At 43.8% G+C, this 16737-nt stretch overlaps 1 protein-coding gene across 1 annotated transcript in view; it reads right to left on the bottom strand.

Annotated features, from left to right (window-relative positions):
- The window catches only part of LOC310854246 (uncharacterized protein), a 109376-nt gene that overhangs the window by 10603 nt on the left and 82036 nt on the right, over window positions 1-16737 (bottom strand). Inside the window, exons 32-45 of the mRNA XM_083758821.1 lie at window positions 16439-16492; window positions 15518-15562; window positions 15141-15239; window positions 14198-14305; window positions 13889-13942; window positions 12673-12726; window positions 12526-12579; window positions 11886-11939; window positions 9795-9902; window positions 9445-9498; window positions 7373-7426; window positions 6881-7042; window positions 6406-6513; window positions 5485-5592 (exon numbers count right to left, since the gene is read on the bottom strand). Of these exons, the coding sequence (XP_083614947.1) occupies window positions 5485-5592; window positions 6406-6513; window positions 6881-7042; window positions 7373-7426; window positions 9445-9498; window positions 9795-9902; window positions 11886-11939; window positions 12526-12579; window positions 12673-12726; window positions 13889-13942; window positions 14198-14305; window positions 15141-15239; window positions 15518-15562; window positions 16439-16492 (1116 nt within the window). The remainder of the gene's footprint in view (window positions 1-5484; window positions 5593-6405; window positions 6514-6880; window positions 7043-7372; window positions 7427-9444; window positions 9499-9794; window positions 9903-11885; window positions 11940-12525; window positions 12580-12672; window positions 12727-13888; window positions 13943-14197; window positions 14306-15140; window positions 15240-15517; window positions 15563-16438; window positions 16493-16737) is intronic.

Here is a 16737-nt window from a genome sequence, read left to right as displayed (position 1 = left end):
ACACTGTGACACGTTTAAAAAGTGTTACAGGCGATTAAACATGTTCTTCTGTTTATAATCTAAACACTGTGACACGTTTAAAAAGTGTTACGGGCGATTAAACATGTTCTTCTGTTTATAATCTAAACACTGTGACACGTTTAAAAAGTGTTACAGGCGATTAAACATGTTCTTCTGTTTATAATCTAAACACTGTGACACGTTTAAAAAGTGTTACAGGCGATTAAACATGTTCTTCTGTTTATAATCTAAACACTGTGACACGTTTAAAAAGTGTTACAGGCGATTAAACATGTTCTTCTGTTTATAATCTAAACACTGTGACACGTTTAAAAAGTGTTACAAATATGTGTTTAAAACAGTTTATAACCTAAACGCTTGGGTTTAGTGTGTACTGTATACCCTGAATACAGAGAGATAGTTACAGATTACAACCACAGCGTGACCAATGACAAAAAAACTCCCATATCTGCTGTACAACAAAGTACAACAATGTGCAAACACAGCAGCAGCAAGATCTGTGAGTTGCTGTGATAGGAGGAGAAGGATATCAAATGGAACACAACCACCCTAAAGACTAATCATTGTGTATATTCCTGCACTATACCTGCATCGAGTGATCTCGGTACATAGAAATTGATCTATTGAAGATTCTGACTTTCAAATGTACATAATTTTTGTTTTGATTGTATATTGCTGTATTGTTTGTATTGTTCTTTCTGCATTGGCAATGTAAACGTATGTTTTCTCATGCCAATAAAGCCCTTTGAATTGAATTGAAAAAGTACAGTGTATAAACTGTAAAGGTCAGAGATCTTTTTGTGCACAGCTGCATTCTGGGACCATTAGCTTTAGAAACGGGTAGATTCATTGGTACTCCTGAGGAGGACAGAGTGTGTCTAGTGTGTGATTTGAAATAAATTGAAAATGAAATTCATTTTTTGTTTTACTGCCCTTTATATGAAAAGGGACACTTCACCCTTTTAGCAAAAAAATATATATCAATGACCTTTATAAGATTGAGAACACTTTCCTGGCGTTATTTTTTGTGTAATCTCTGGGTTTAGATATTTTAGATTATCCGATCTGCACTGACGTCAGAGCAAACTTTCCGTATTCTTTCCGGACTACATTTGTCTCTGTAAACACTGCAGCTAGACCAGCCCCAATACACACTCGTCACGGACACTGTTCCACCTACCTACGTTGACTCATGTCGCAGCACAAGAGAGAGTATACAGAGAAAACAACTGCTTTGGACGCTTGGTCCAGAACCGTGTCGATGGAATATTGTCTGTCACGAGTAAGTAGGCCTATATTGCTACAAATGTAGTATTGTATAGCTGTTGTCAACTTCTTACGTTGTCTTTTGTGTATGCTAAACCAAGCTAACCGTGGTCCTTATCCGAGTGCATTGGTTTGTAGCCCCGCTTGGAACCCTACGTAAAGTTTCTGACAGTTGGATGACAATGTCAGAAACTTTACGTAGGTTGCGAGCGGGGCTAAATGGTTTGTTGCCTAGGATAGTAGGATTTAGACTCTCGTAGATATCGATTATGACATGTCAGAATCGACAAATACATCTACGACGGAATAAATCTCAGGCTTTGTAACAATTATGATTGTTAGTTGGCTACGTGTTTCCGCACGCATGTTAGACACCAGGGCAGCAGTGAACGTCGTGACAGATGAACCAGACTGTAAACATGCTATGTTATATGTTATGTGAATAAAGTGTAAGCAGCTTGAGTAATGCTTTAATCGTCCGTTCTTGAAGTAAGAGAGGCAAGAATGAAACAGGCTTGTTTGATCTAGAGACTTGATATGCTATCTTGTAATTGTATAGCGTCCGAATTGATATTCAACCCAGTGTAAGTGTTCGTTGTACATGTCAATATTAGGCTACTTTAGGTAGCGGTGTGTATATTACTGTAACTGAAGAGTCAATTATACTCCACTGCTGTCTTTTTCGAGCTGTCATATTAGTGGAATATCGGAAATATCCCGGTCTATATGTTACTATAACTATATTAGCTATAGTTTACCGAACTATAATCACGTCTGTTTTATACTTTTATTGTCAATTATATCTTTCAGTCAAAATCGCTTGGTTGGGTTGCCTACAGACACTTTCTCGAGTGGGTTCTGAGAACTTCTGACTGCAAGGAGAATTGGTGCTGGAAACCGTCTTCGGATTCGAGGAAGTCTTTGCAGCTATAACATCCCAGCTGCAATAATATATTTTTCTTTTGTTTCTGTAAATAAAACTGAGCTTCACATTTTGGTTTCAATTCATTGAAGGTATGCATAGGCTATAATAAGTAGGCCTACTGTACATTTATTACTTTACCAGTAATTCAACTGTTTCAGTTTGACATTTGCTAGCATTCAGCTGTGGCACTGACACTGTAATGTGAAGGGTTATCTTCATTAGAAATGGTCTGATAATAGTCTCATTTGGCCCAGGATTCATTTGGCCATGTCTGATACCAGTGTAAAAATATTAGTCCATGTTATCAGTGAAAACATGTGAAGAGTAAAAATCTGTCCAGCTATATACTGTATGCTGTATTGAATGCTTACAAAGCTTCTAGCTGGAGTTCAATATTTATCACTAATATCAATTTCATGGGTTGACAAATAACATTGGTTGCATCTTACAATGGAAAAGGACACAGTAATGCAGTACGTTTTTTTCTTTTTACTTCCACATTTCCACAAGAATGTTCTCTAAAAGCAGTGCATTAGAATGAGAGTATGCAAAAATCTCCATTCATTTCCATTTCAATTGGCACACCTAGACGTAAACAATAGTAACATTCTGTCTATGCTTTTGGTTCCTCAAATTGTAATGTGTAAGCAAATATAAAGCGTGTATGCCACAATGCCACAATGTTCTACCAAATCAGTGTATAACAGTGATGATAGCCACTTTCTTTGTATAAAATATCTGGTTTAGTTATTGTCAGTTTGTAAGTTTAGAGGAGAACAATAGGTGAAATGATTTGCAGTTACAAAATGTATTATACAGGAAGGAAGATAGAAGTGATAAAGCTTGATTGCAGGTGGATTTCAGGCATTCCCCTGACATCCGGCTATGACCTCCATACAGTATGTCTGTCAAGGAAGGAGCTGTCATCACCCGTCATCGGCCTCCACATTCACTGGTCTGAATGAAAAACAGAAAAACAACTTGTTAGCAATGTCTTTCATATGAAACTAGGATTGTATTCAAATAAAATAATATTCTATGTATACTGCAACATTTGCACATTTTTCATTACATATTTTCTATGCAGCTATAAATGTATGACTCCTATATATTCAAGTGTTTACTTTTTTTTTTTTTTTCAGCAAGGCTAATTTACAGATTGACTAACTTTTTGATTATTGATAATGGACCCATCCGTGGAACTGCAGGGGGTCCCATGGATGCACTAGGCTACTGTACTGTGAATTGGTGCCATTTAATTTACTTTGTTTGCATAATACGTTGCACTGTTGTTTGCATAACTCTTTGCAATAGTCAGATTTAGAATTGTTTATTTCTTTCAGATACTTTTTCTACATGTATATAACCATATAAGCTGAGTAGATAGTATAGACTATAGAACCCAGGCCATTTCCACCGTTGTAAAGGAAAGCGCCTCAGATAGAGTATAAAAAAAGGTTTTTACCAAAAACAAAATAAGAAGCTACTACAGCTGTATGAGGCCTGGTGCGTAATGGTTTAGTGCACTATAATTAAAACAGTTTCTCAGACTTTCTGTTGTCCAAATGTATCGTTTTATTTTCGTATTATATTATCTATATTAGAAAAGGCAACATTAGCGTTAGCTGCTGATTGGTTACTTTAGCATACGTGTACCCAAAAGACACAGTAGCCTAGAAGTTGTCAACATAGCTACAATACTACAATGTATGTACTTACTCGTGCCTGACATTCCATCCACACCACCCAGTTACTTTTAGTAGGTTTCCAGACATCTGTCATGTGCGTCCACAGCTGCGTTGTAACTTGTGGTGTTACCCGGTACATTATTGATTCGGCAGCCCTGGGGGGGGGGGGGGGGGATTTGTGGCAAGACGAGCGTCTCCTCTGAGGTTGTTTTTTCTTTGTATATTCTCTCTGGTGCTACTCTGATCGGCGACGGCGACATGATACAAACACAATAACAAACAAAAGCGCATGTGGGGGTGGAGTCAACGTAGGTAGGTGGAACAGTGTCCGTGACGAGTGTGTATTGGGGCTGGTCTAGCTGCAGTGTTTTGGACAAATGTAGTCCGGAAAGAATACGGAAAGTTTGCTCTGACGTCAGTGCAGATCGGATAATCTAAAATATCTAAAACCAGAGATTACACAAAAAATAACGCCAGGAACGTGTTCTAAATCTTATAAAGGTCATTGATATATATTTTTTTGCTAAAAGGGTGAAGTGTCCCTTTAAGACATGTATTGTTTTGTAAGATGACAACCATCTGTGCTGGCTTCTTCTGGTTGGAGGACTATGAGAAGCTGGAGTTTTGTTTTGGGAGGGGTATTTTTGCTTTGGCAGACTTTTTATGCAAATCGTGGGAAATGAGGCAGAATGTTTTGTTTGTGTGAAAATGTTTCTTTTACACAATGCAATATTGAAGCAATGTTATGGTGTAAGTCCATGTGGGCTGGGCGCCTTTGGTGCATGACACAGAAATAAAGAATATATCTATCGATCTGTACACCCTGAATACAGAGATATAGTTACAGGTAGTTACAGTACACACTGATCATCATCACATCCAAACACATTAGATAAGATATGCGTATATAATAATAGTATAATGACTGAGATAATCGGCCGATGTTGTCATCCGATATTTGCATGAATTCATGTCTCCCAAATTTATGATAATGATATAATAATGTGATATGATTGGAAAAAAATTGGAAAACCTTTATGATGTTTTAACCCATTTCGGGGCGGGAACCCCTTTTGGTATTTTAACTATAAGCATTATGTTATACTTTAGCTATTGAAAAAAAAAAGCGATTTTTTTTTAATCGTGAAAATGCGGCACACATCTTTGAATATATATTCTTTCAGAATATTCTTTTTATTATTTTGACGTCAGGTCTAAATGGGTTAACAACATTAACACATTTTGGGCGTGAACCCCTTTTGGTGTTAGCATTCTGTTATGCTTTAGCTATTTAAAAATAGCAGATCTACAAGCTCATAGCGCGCCACCGAGCTATGAGCGCTATGAGCTTGTAGATCTGCTATTTTTTGGAAAAACCGAAGAACGACTGACATTAGAAACATAACTTTTTCAGAAAACTGTCAGGATGTAGAAGACATTTTTAGAATCTGATCTCAGGTCAGAATGGAAAACTGTCAGGATGTTTAAGACATTTTTAGAATCTGATCTCAGTTCAGAATGGGTTAAAGCTGCATGCGCTGTCCAGGACTAATAGAGAATGGTGTCAAAGTAAAGATGGTAAACCTCTGGTCCGCGGTCTCCGCTGGGCCCTCGGGCTCCGGGCAAACCGACGCCACCAGAAGGCCCTTTGGAACCCGAAACTCCATGGCCGCCAGCCTTCCCAGGTGCACCCTGGGAAATAAGATGGTAAATGGTGCATTTATATAGCGCCTTTATCCAAGGCGCTTTACATAGACTGTGCATTACATTCACCCATTCACACCATAGACTGTAAAAGAATATGGACAAAGCGTTCGCCGGGTCTGATATGGACGTAAAATGAAGCCTGTCAGTCCTTGTATTGTAAATCGCCATCTTTCTAGATCCGTTTGGGCCCAGCTGGCCCATTGGCTGGCTCCGTTTGGGCCCAGCTGGCCCATTGGCTGGCTCCGTTTGGGCCCAGCTGGCCCATTGGCTGGCCCAGACAATGAGGCGGGACTTCCCCCCCCCTTCTTCTTAGTTTATTTTGACTCGAGTGGGAGGGGAATCCCGATCATAGACTGTAACGGTAGCCACGCCCCTCAGAACATACGTGACTTTATGGTCATTATTTTAATAAATGGGACCATAATTTTCCAAAAAGAATATTATGACATTAGAAATGAGACTTTAAACTAGTGACTGGAAGCAGAAAGTATTCATGACCATGTTTATTAACTGTCTGACTGCCCCCCTGGTTAAATATCTGTCTGACTGCCCCCCTGGTTAAATATCTGTCTGACTGCCCCCCTGGTTAAATATCTGTCTGACTGCCCCCCTGGTTAAATATCTGTCTGACTGCCCCCCTGGTTCACACACACATTCATACACCGATTGTGACGGAAACCATGCAAGGCACCAACCAGCACATCGGGAGCAATCAGGGGTTCAGTGCCTTGCTCAAAGACACTTGGACATGCAGGTCCCAAACCCAAAAGGTTGACTGAGGTTCTGGGGAACACTTACGTTGGGGCCGGGCAGTCCCACCATGCCTCTCTCTCCTCGGACTCCGGGTATGCCGACCCCTCCTCTCTGTCCCGTGGTTCCGGCAGGTCCGGGAGGCCCGTCGGGTCCCTGGAGAACAGAACCAGAACCGTCTGAAGTGAGTGGTGCAACTCGGTGGTGACAATATGTGCTATTTCCATGCTCGGACACAGGGACACACACACATTGCGTGCTCGGACACACACACACACACACACACACACACATTCCGTGCTCGGACACACACAGACACACACTCCGTGCTCGGACACACACACACACACACACACACACACACACACACATTCCGTGCTCGGACACAGACACACACACACACACAGACAGACACAGACACAGACACACAGACACACACACAGACACAGACACAGACACAGACACAGACACAGACACACACACACACACACAGTCAAAGTGAACGTGTGAACGGTCCTCTTACTCCAGGGCCGTCCTCTCCAGAGATGCCCTTCTCTCCTGGGCCTCCGGGGGTCCCCGTGGCCCCTCGCTCTCCCTGGAACCCAGGGGCCCCGCCGTCCCCCACCACCCCACCGGGGCCACGCTTTCCTGGGCCGCCGATGGGCCCGGCGGGGCCCGTGTTACCCTGGAGGGATGGGAACACAAACCATCAGTGAACATGGAACAGGTACTCGCATGTGTGGGGTTTTTTTTCAACTTTTTAGTTTTTTTTTCTTCGGTTTTTAATGCCTACACATTTTTGACGTGAGAGCTACTTTGAAATAGACACTCGTGCTTTCTAGGGTGTGATTTGGGGCCCTAAGGATGAGTACAAAATGAATATCAACATCCTAATACTGTACAATAATTAGATAGGGAGGAGGGGGGGGGGTGAAATTATGACAGGCAGTTTCTACTGTCAAAATATGACAATATAACTTTCTTCTTTTTACAGTAGACGGTGTACTGTACTCACAAGAGACCCAGGTCCGCCGACTCCTCCCGGCAGTCCAGGGAAACCAGATGAACCCTACGGAGTACAGTATGTACAGTATAAACAATGACATATATACAGTATGAACAAAGACGAAGAACATGTAAATACACATCAAACTATGTTACTGTCACCCCATAGACACATACAGTAGACTCCAGGGTGTCTAATGAAGTGCTGTCACCTCATAGACACATACAGTAGACTCCAGGGTGTCTAATGAAGTACTGTCACCTCATAGACACATACAGTAGACTCCAGGGTGTCTAATGAAGTACTGTCACCTCATAGACACATACAGTAGACTCCAGGGTGTCTAATGAAGTACTGTCACCTCATAGACACATACAGTAGACTCCAGGGTGTGTAATGAAGTACTGTCACCTCATAGACACATACAGTAGACTCCAGGGTGTCTAATGAAGTACTGTCACCTCATAGACACATACAGTAGACTCCAGGGTGTCTAATGAAGTACTGTCACCTCATAGACACATACAGTAGACTCCAGGGTGTCTAATGAAGTACTGTCACCCCATAGACACATACAGTAGACTCCAGGGTGTCTAATGAAGTGCTGTCACCTCATAGACACATACAGTAGACTCCAGGGTGTCTAATGAAGTACTGTCACCTCATAGACACATACAGTAGACTCCATGGTGTCTAATGGAGTACTGTCACCTCATAGACACATACAGTAGACTCCAGGGTGTCTAATGGAGTACTGTCACCTCATAGACACATACAGTAGACTCCAGGGTGTCTAATGAAGTACTGTCACCTCATAGACACATACAGTAGACTCCAGGGTGTCTAATGAAGTACTGTCACCTCATAGACACATACAGTAGACTCCAGGGTGTCTAATGAAGTACTGTCACCTCATAGACACATACAGTAGACTCCAGGGTGTCTAATGAAGTACTGTCACCTCATAGACACATACAGTAGACTCCAGGGTGTCTAATGAAGTACTGTCACCTCATAGACACATACAGTAGACTCCAGGGTGTCTAATGAAGTACTGTCACCTCATAGACACATACAGTAGACTCCAGGGTGTCTAATGAAGTACTGTCACCTCATAGACACATACAGTAGACTCCAGGGTGTCTAATGAAGTACTGTCACCTCATAGACACATACAGTAGACTCCAGGGTGTCTAATGAAGTACTGTCACCTCATAGACACATACAATAGACTCCAGGGTGTCTAATGAAGTACTGTCACCTCATAGACACATACAGTAGACTCCAGGGTGTCTAATGAAGTACTGTCACCCCATAGACACATACAGTAGACTCCAGGGTGTCTAATGAAGTACTGTCACCTCATAGACACATACAGTAGACTCCAGGGTGTCTAATGAAGTACTGTCACCTCATAGACACATACAGTAGACTCCAGGGCGTCTAATGAAGTACTGTCACCTCATAGACACATACAGTAGACTCCAGGGTGTCTAATGAAGTGCTGTCACCTCATAGACACATACAGTAGACTCCAGGGTGTCTAATGAAGTACTGTCACCTCATAGACACATACAGTAGACTCCAGGGTGTCTAATGAAGTACTGTCACCTCATAGACACATACAGTAGACTCCAGGGTGTCTAATGAAGTACTGTCACCTCATAGACACATACAGTAGACTCCAGGGTGTCTAATGAAGTACTGTCACCTCATAGACACATACAGTAGACTCCAGGGTGTCTAATGAAGTACTGTCACCTCATAGACACATACAGTAGACTCCAGGGTGTCTAATGAAGTACTGTCACCTCATAGACACATACAGTAGACTCCAGGGTGTCTAATGAAGTACTGTCACCTCATAGACACATACAGTAGACTCCAGGGTGTCTAATGAAGTACTGTCACCTCATAGACACATACAGTAGACTCCAGGGTGTCTAATGAAGTACTGTCACCTCATAGACACATACAGTAGACTCCAGGGTGTCTAATGAAGTACTGTCACCCCATAGACACATATATAATCATAGGGTGACCACCCTATGTTTCAGAATGTCATATAACTCCCAACTCACCGTGGCTCCTTGGGTTCCTCTGCCACCCTTCAACCCTGTCACACCAACGGGCCCCTGCACGCACACGCACACGCACACGCACACGCACACGCACACGCACACGCACACACACACACACACACACACACACACACACACAGTGTATAAAGAGTACAGCTTGGTCATGGTAGAAACAGAATACCGTTAATTATATGACCAGTGTTGGAAAAAAGTAATCTGATTTTTTACTTAAGTAAAAGTATCAATACTGATACTGTATCAGTATTGACACAACCTAACAACACATAGTAAGAACATGGAGAGGTGCAGTGGAGTGGTACAGTAGAGCTCCGTACTGTACCGTACCGTACCTGCACACCCAGCTTTCCATTCATGCCCTGAGGTCCAGGAGCTCCGGACTCGCCCTTGTGACCCAGATCTCCAGCATCTCCTTTGTGGCCCGGCTGACCGTCGGGACCCTGGGAACCCACCGGGGATGAGAGACAGGGTCAAAGGTCAAAGGTCAGGTCATGGAACCCACCGGGGATAAGAGACACATGCATCAGTAAGCTGGAATTGGGGATGGCAACGAAGGACCGGGAAGTCTGGCGTGGCGTTGTGAAATCCATGATCTCGACCGCGGTCGAAAAATGATGATGATGATGATGATGATGTCCTACTTTGTGTTATCATGAAAATATTATTCTACCACAGGTCGTTTTGAGGAAGCAATCTGATTGGTTGAAACGGCCTTCTAGCCGTGGGTTAAACCAGCACCGTTCACCACCTATAATCAAAACAAAGAATTCAGCCGCTCTGTTCTCCCAGAGCGCTATAGCAAACTGGGTGGCTAGGCTAGCTAGTTTCTTGGGACATTTGTGGTCATAGTGACTACATCTGTCATTAAGAAAATATATTCTTTCAGCGATTTTCTTAGTTTTAAGGGTAACTGTGGTAGAATTGCAATATTACACTCGAGGGTGTTGTTTAACGTGATTATTGTCACTCCAGTGATGCTTGCGGAACTTGACTCCGTCTCGCTCCTGACCGCATCCCTGTCGTGGCAATAATCACGTTAACCCACACCCTCTCGTGTAATATTGCTTAATTATAACCCAGGGTTATAATCCTTGATTATGCGGGCTGAAATCCTTGATTATGCGATGAGATAATGCCAGTTTTATGTGGATTTTATGCCGTGAAATTGCGGGAAGTTGTGAAATAATGCGGAAAGTTGCAAAATATGTGGAAAAAGTATAAATGAGAACTATGCGAAATGTTTAAAATATGCGAAATATGCAAAAAGTTGCATAATATGCGGGACTTAATGTGATCTTATGCAGTGAAATATGGAGGAATTTCGCGAAATATGCGGGAAGTTTTCGCGTTTATGCGCCCTTTTAAAAAAGAAAGGACCCCTGCATAATCTGTGCCATTTGGCTGATTATGCTGTAAATTATGCGATCGCATAAAGGTTTTTTTCTGGAGGGGGGGGGGGGGGGGGGGGGGCATAAAGGGCCTATAACCCCTTTTGGTGTTTTAAACATTATGTTATAATCATAGACTGTAAAAAATATGGACAAAGCGTTCCCCGGGTCTGATATGGACGTAAAATGAAGCCTGTCAGTCCTTGAATTGTAAATCGCCATCTTTCTAGATCCGTTTGGGCCCAGCTGGCCCATTGGCTGGCCCAGACAACGAGGCGGGACTTCCCCCCTTCTTCTTAGTTGGTTTTTGGGTGGGTGGGGAATCCCGATCATAGACTGTAACGGTAGCCACGCCCCTCAGAACATACGCGACTTTATGGTCATTTTTTTTTTTTTTTTTTCCAAAAAGAATATTATGACATTAGAAATGAGACTTTAAACTAGTGACTGGAAGCAGAAAGTATTCATGACCATGTTTATTAAGGTAATACAGTCTAGGTGAAGTTGGGCCCAAATACATGGGCCTCTATGGAGCTATGGGGTTTTTTAGGCCCAATGACAGCGCCACAACAGGCCATTATATGAACTTTCAGGAAATCCCGATTTCCTTGGTGGCTTCACAAAATATCTGTCTGACTGCCCCCCCTGGTTATAATTTAGCTATTGAAAAATAGCAGATCTACAAGCTCATAGGTCTGCTATTTTTGAAAAATCGTTAAAATGTGTCTCAAATCTTTCAGAAAATTGTCATGATTTAGAAAACATTTATGAAAAAATTCGACGTCTGAATGGGATAAAGGGCCCTCCTCCTCCTCCTACCGCGAGGCCTCAGATCGCTGGATGACGATGACTGCCGTGCAAAAAGACAAACATTACGAAGTAAACGTTATCGAGGTATTCATCGATCATTTCGTGGATCCCGTCGGTTCGTGTGTAGCTGCCCTCACCACCACCACCACCACCACCACCACCACCACCACCACCACCGCCACCACCACCGCCACCACCACCACCACCGCCATCGCTACAACTTACGGAAGTTCCCGGGAAGCCGACCGCGCCTATCGGACCGGCCTCTCCTCTCGAACCCTGTGGACAGAACACAACAGAACACACGTTTAAAGACGGAGTGGCGTGATTTCTGTAGAATTAGGGCCGATTCATACTCCTATTTTACCTATTGTTTCGGCGCTGTAGTGCCGAAATGATTTCGGCTCGTCAGAAATTTTCAGTATCACCGAAGAGCCGACTTTTATTCGGCTCTAAAATAGGAGTATAAATCGGCCCTTAAATAGCATTTGATACAGACTTATAGCATGTTATGTAGACAGCACTATAATTGCATTGTATATAGTCATAGCACGCCATAGTACATATGTATAGCATAGTAGTAAATATGTATAGTTTATATGTATAGTGTATGTATAGTTTCATTATATAGATATTCCACTGTTACGTTCTTAGCTTATGCATGTTTCATGATAAATGTTTTTATGTGATGTATTCCAGTGCTTTTTTTGTTCTTGCTTAATGTAAGTCGCTCTGGATTAAGAGCGTCTGCTAAATGCCTACATTGTAAATTGTGATTTATTTTCTGTTGAGAATCGGTGCATTCAAAACAGCTCTCAGGGTCAAATTGGAACGGTGAAAGACAGACTGTGGTACCGGTACTGACCGGCTGGGCTCTGGACCCTCTGCGTCCTCGCGGTCCGGACGGTCCTTGTTCACCCTGGAGAAAACAAACAAATACATTTCAATCATCACATTGATGTAATCAATGACATGGTTTCAGTCATGTGATATAATATTATAATGTGTTTACCTTCTCTCCGTTGGGTCCACTGGAGCCGGTCGGTCCAACTGACCCGGCAAGACCCTGTTGGTAACAAACAGGACCATTAATGGATGGATGGATGGAGGGATGGAGGGATGGATGGATGGGTAGATGGGTAGATGGGTGGTTGGGTGGTTGGGTGGGTGGATGGATGGGTGGAGGGAGGGATGGGTAGATGGGTAGATGGGTGGTTGGGTGGGTGGATGGATGGGTGGATGGATGGATGGGTGGGTGGATGGGTGGGTGGATGGATGGATGGATGGAGGGATGGAGGGATGGATGGATGGGTGGGTGGGTGGATGGGTGGGTGGATGGATGGAGGGATGGATGGATTAATGGGTGGATGGAGGGAGGGAGGGATGGATGGGTGGGTGGATGGGTGGGTGGATGGATGGAGGGATGGAGGGATGTATGGATGGGTGGGTGGATGGGTGGGTGGATGGATGGAGGGATGGAGGGATGGATGGATGGGTGGGTGGATGGATGGATGGAGGGATGGAGGGATGGATGGGTGGGTGGGTGGGTGGATGGATGGAGGGATGGAGGGATGGATGGATGGGTGGGTGGATGGATGGATGGAGGGATGGAGGGATGGATGGGTGGGTGGGTGGGTGGATGGATGGAGGGATGGATGGGTGGGTGGGTGGATGGGTGGGTGGATGGATGGATGGAGGGATGGAGGGATGGATGGATGGGTGGATGGGTGGGTGGGTGGATGGGTGGGTGGGTGGATGGATGGATGGGTGGGTGGGTGGGTGGATGGGTGGGTGGATGGGTGGGTGGGTGGATGGGTGGGTGGGTGGGTGGATGGATGGAGGGATGGAGGGATGGATGGATGGGTGGGTGGGTGGGTGGATGGGTGGGTGGGTGGATGGATGGATGAATGAATGAATGAGCATGTTGGCAGAGGGTAATCACGGGATGAAACTTTATAAAAACTGATGAATGAATGAGTGATGTGTAATGTAATGATGAATGAATGAGTGATGTGTAATGTAATGATGAATGAATGAGTGATGTGTAATGAATGAATGAATGAATGAATGAGTGATGTGTAATGTAATGATGAATGAATGAGTGATGTGTAATGATGAATGAATGAATGAATGATGTGTAATGTAATGATGAATGAATGAGTGATGTGTAATGAATGAATGAATGAATGAGTGATGTGTAATGAATGAATGAATGAATGATGACTCACTCTGGCTCCGTCCGTTCCAGCCTTTCCTTCTCCTCCTTTGTCACCGATGGAACCCTGTGTGACCAAGACATTATTATTATTATTATTATTATTATTAGACCGATGGAACCCTGTGTGACAAAGAGATTATTATTATATTATTATTATTAGTTAACTAAACGACAGTGTAGTAGTGTACTGTAACTCACCGCGTCTCCCTTGGCGCCCCCGGTGCCAGAGATGCCTCTCTCTAAACTAAACGACAGTGTAGTAGTGTACTGTAAGTTGTACTGTAAGTTGTACTGTAAGTTGTACTGTAGGTGAACTCACCGCGTCTCCCTTGGCGCCCCCGGTGCCAGAGATACCTCTCTCTCCAGGCATGCCCTGCAGACCCGGAGGGCCTGCCTCTCCGACACCACCCTTTGGACCGCCGTTGCCCTGACGACAGACACACAACAACGTTAAGACCGTTACCCTGACGACAGACACAACAACGTTAAGACCGTTACCATGACGACGGACACACCACAACGTTAAGACCGTTACCCTGAGGCAGCGGTGGTCGAACGGTTTGCGGAGCGGTCTTGATATCGTGAAGGTCGCTATAGTTCGTATCCCCGGACCGGCACGTTAAAGTACCTTTCCTTTCCTTAGTCCAGTTACCCTGGGTAAACATAGTACCTTTCCTTTCCTTAGTCCAGTTACCCTGGGTAAACATAGTACCTTTCCTTTCCTTTAGTCCAGTTACCCTGGGTAAACATAGTACCTTTCCTTTCCTTAGTCCAGTTACCCTGGGTAAACATAGTACCTTTCCTTTCCTTAGTCCAGTTACCCTGGGTAAACATAGTACCTTTCCTTTCCTTAGTCCAGTTACCCTGGGTAAACATAGTACCTTTCCTTTCCTTAGTCCAGTTACCCTGGGTAAACATAGTACCTTTCCTTTCCTTTAGTCCAGTTACCCTGGGTAAACATAGTACCTTTCCTTTCCTTAGTCCAGTTACCCTGGGTAAACATAGTACCTTTCCTTTCCTTAGTCCAGTTACCCTGGGTAAACATAGTACCTTTCCTTTCCTTAGTCCAGTTACCCTGGGTAAACATAGTACCTTTCCTTTCCTTAGTCCAGTTACCCTGGGTAAACATAGTACCTTTCCTTTCCTTTAGTCCAGTTACCCTGGGTAAACATAGTACCTTTCCTTTCCTTAGTCCAGTTACCCTGGGTAAACATAGTACCTTTCCTTTCCTTTAGTCCAGTTACCCTGGGTAAACATAGTACCTTTGGGCCCTCGGTCCCGGCCGTTCCTGGGCTGCCTTTGGAACCCCCGAGTCCATTCGTCCCCACCTCTCCTCTCTCTCCGGGGTGTCCTCGTTCGCCCTGGGGGGGGGGGGGGGGGGGAGAGGGAAGCAATTAAGTGACTATAGAACAGATCAATAAATAAATCAATCACCACGGCGACATTGGAACACGACCTTCATGTTCCCGTCATCTCATGTGTACAGTATGCTAATATCCTCACCCTTATGGTGTGTACAGTATGCTAACATCCTCACCCTTATGGTGTGTACAGTATGCTAATATCCTCACCCTTATGGTGTGTACAGTATGCTAATATCCTCACCCTTATGGTGTGTACAGTATGCTAATATCCTCACCCTTGGACCGTTAGCTCCTGAGGCTCCACCTTCTCCTGCAATGCCCTGAGAATAGCAAGAAGGAACAATGAATACACTGTAGGAGCATTTATCAATCTCACGATCTCAGCAGAGTGAAAGATATCAGGACACGGGACTCGATCTCCATAGTTTCAGGCTCCGTTCTTTATTTTCATATCTCCGGTCAATTTACAGCATAGCAAACAAACATACTTCCATCCTCCTCTCCTTCCTCCAATCTCCCCTCCAATCTCCATCCTCCTCTCTTTATTCTCCCTCACACAACCTCAAGAATAGCATTGACAGTCAGTAACAGATGATCATACTAAGCATGTCCTTCCTTGGATTGGGAGGAAAGGTAACAACAGGATATATGTGGCACCTTACAGAGAGTCTAAATGACGTAGCTTACACAAATACAGTGGTCTAACTACAACATGACAACTGACAGGTGTGGGTTCGACTCTCTCCATGGGCTATCTTGGGGAGAGTCGAATGACTCTATTCTGGAATGGGTAGGTGCATAGCTACAGTGGCCTAATTAGACATGGTGGCAGCTGCTGGTCACTTGAAATGAGGCAATAGTGGACCAATCATATGTATATTTAATTGTATAATTGTTTTCCACGTATGACATTCTAAGTTTCCACCACAACACGCACACACACACACACACACACACACACACACACACACACACACACACACACACACACACACACACACACACACACACACACACACACACACACACACACACACACACACACACACACACACACACACACACACACACACACACACACACCTCCCATTTACCACCACAAAGTGTATGGAATGAGTTTCACTTCACTGTCACTCACAGACAGACAGACAGACAGACAGACAGACAGACAGACAGACAGACAGACAGACAGGTACCTCAGTGCCTGGTTTGCCTGACTCTCCGGGAGCGCCTGGTAATCCAGGTAATCCCTGCAGTGGAAAAAAAAAAGTTTTATCCCACGATTACCCTCGGCCGACATGCTCATGCTTCCTTCGATGCGTGAGGAGTTCAACGTCATTAGAGAGTTTAGCAAAATCTGGAAACAGCTGGAATAATGACAATGGAGCTACAACTGTACCTGATCACATGTGTCCAAAACTGCTACTTTTCAGATTTTTTATTTTTTATTTTTTATGAAGCAGATCGCAACGATTATAGCAAACGTGGTCCACTA

This window comes from Protomyctophum parallelum (assembly GCF_964188405.1).
Source record: "Protomyctophum parallelum genome assembly, chromosome: 23".
In the NCBI taxonomy this organism is placed as follows: Eukaryota; Metazoa; Chordata; class Actinopteri; order Myctophiformes; family Myctophidae; genus Protomyctophum; species Protomyctophum parallelum.
The sequence above is the reverse complement of the archived record's forward strand: the minus strand, read 5'-3'. Positions and strand labels throughout refer to the sequence as shown.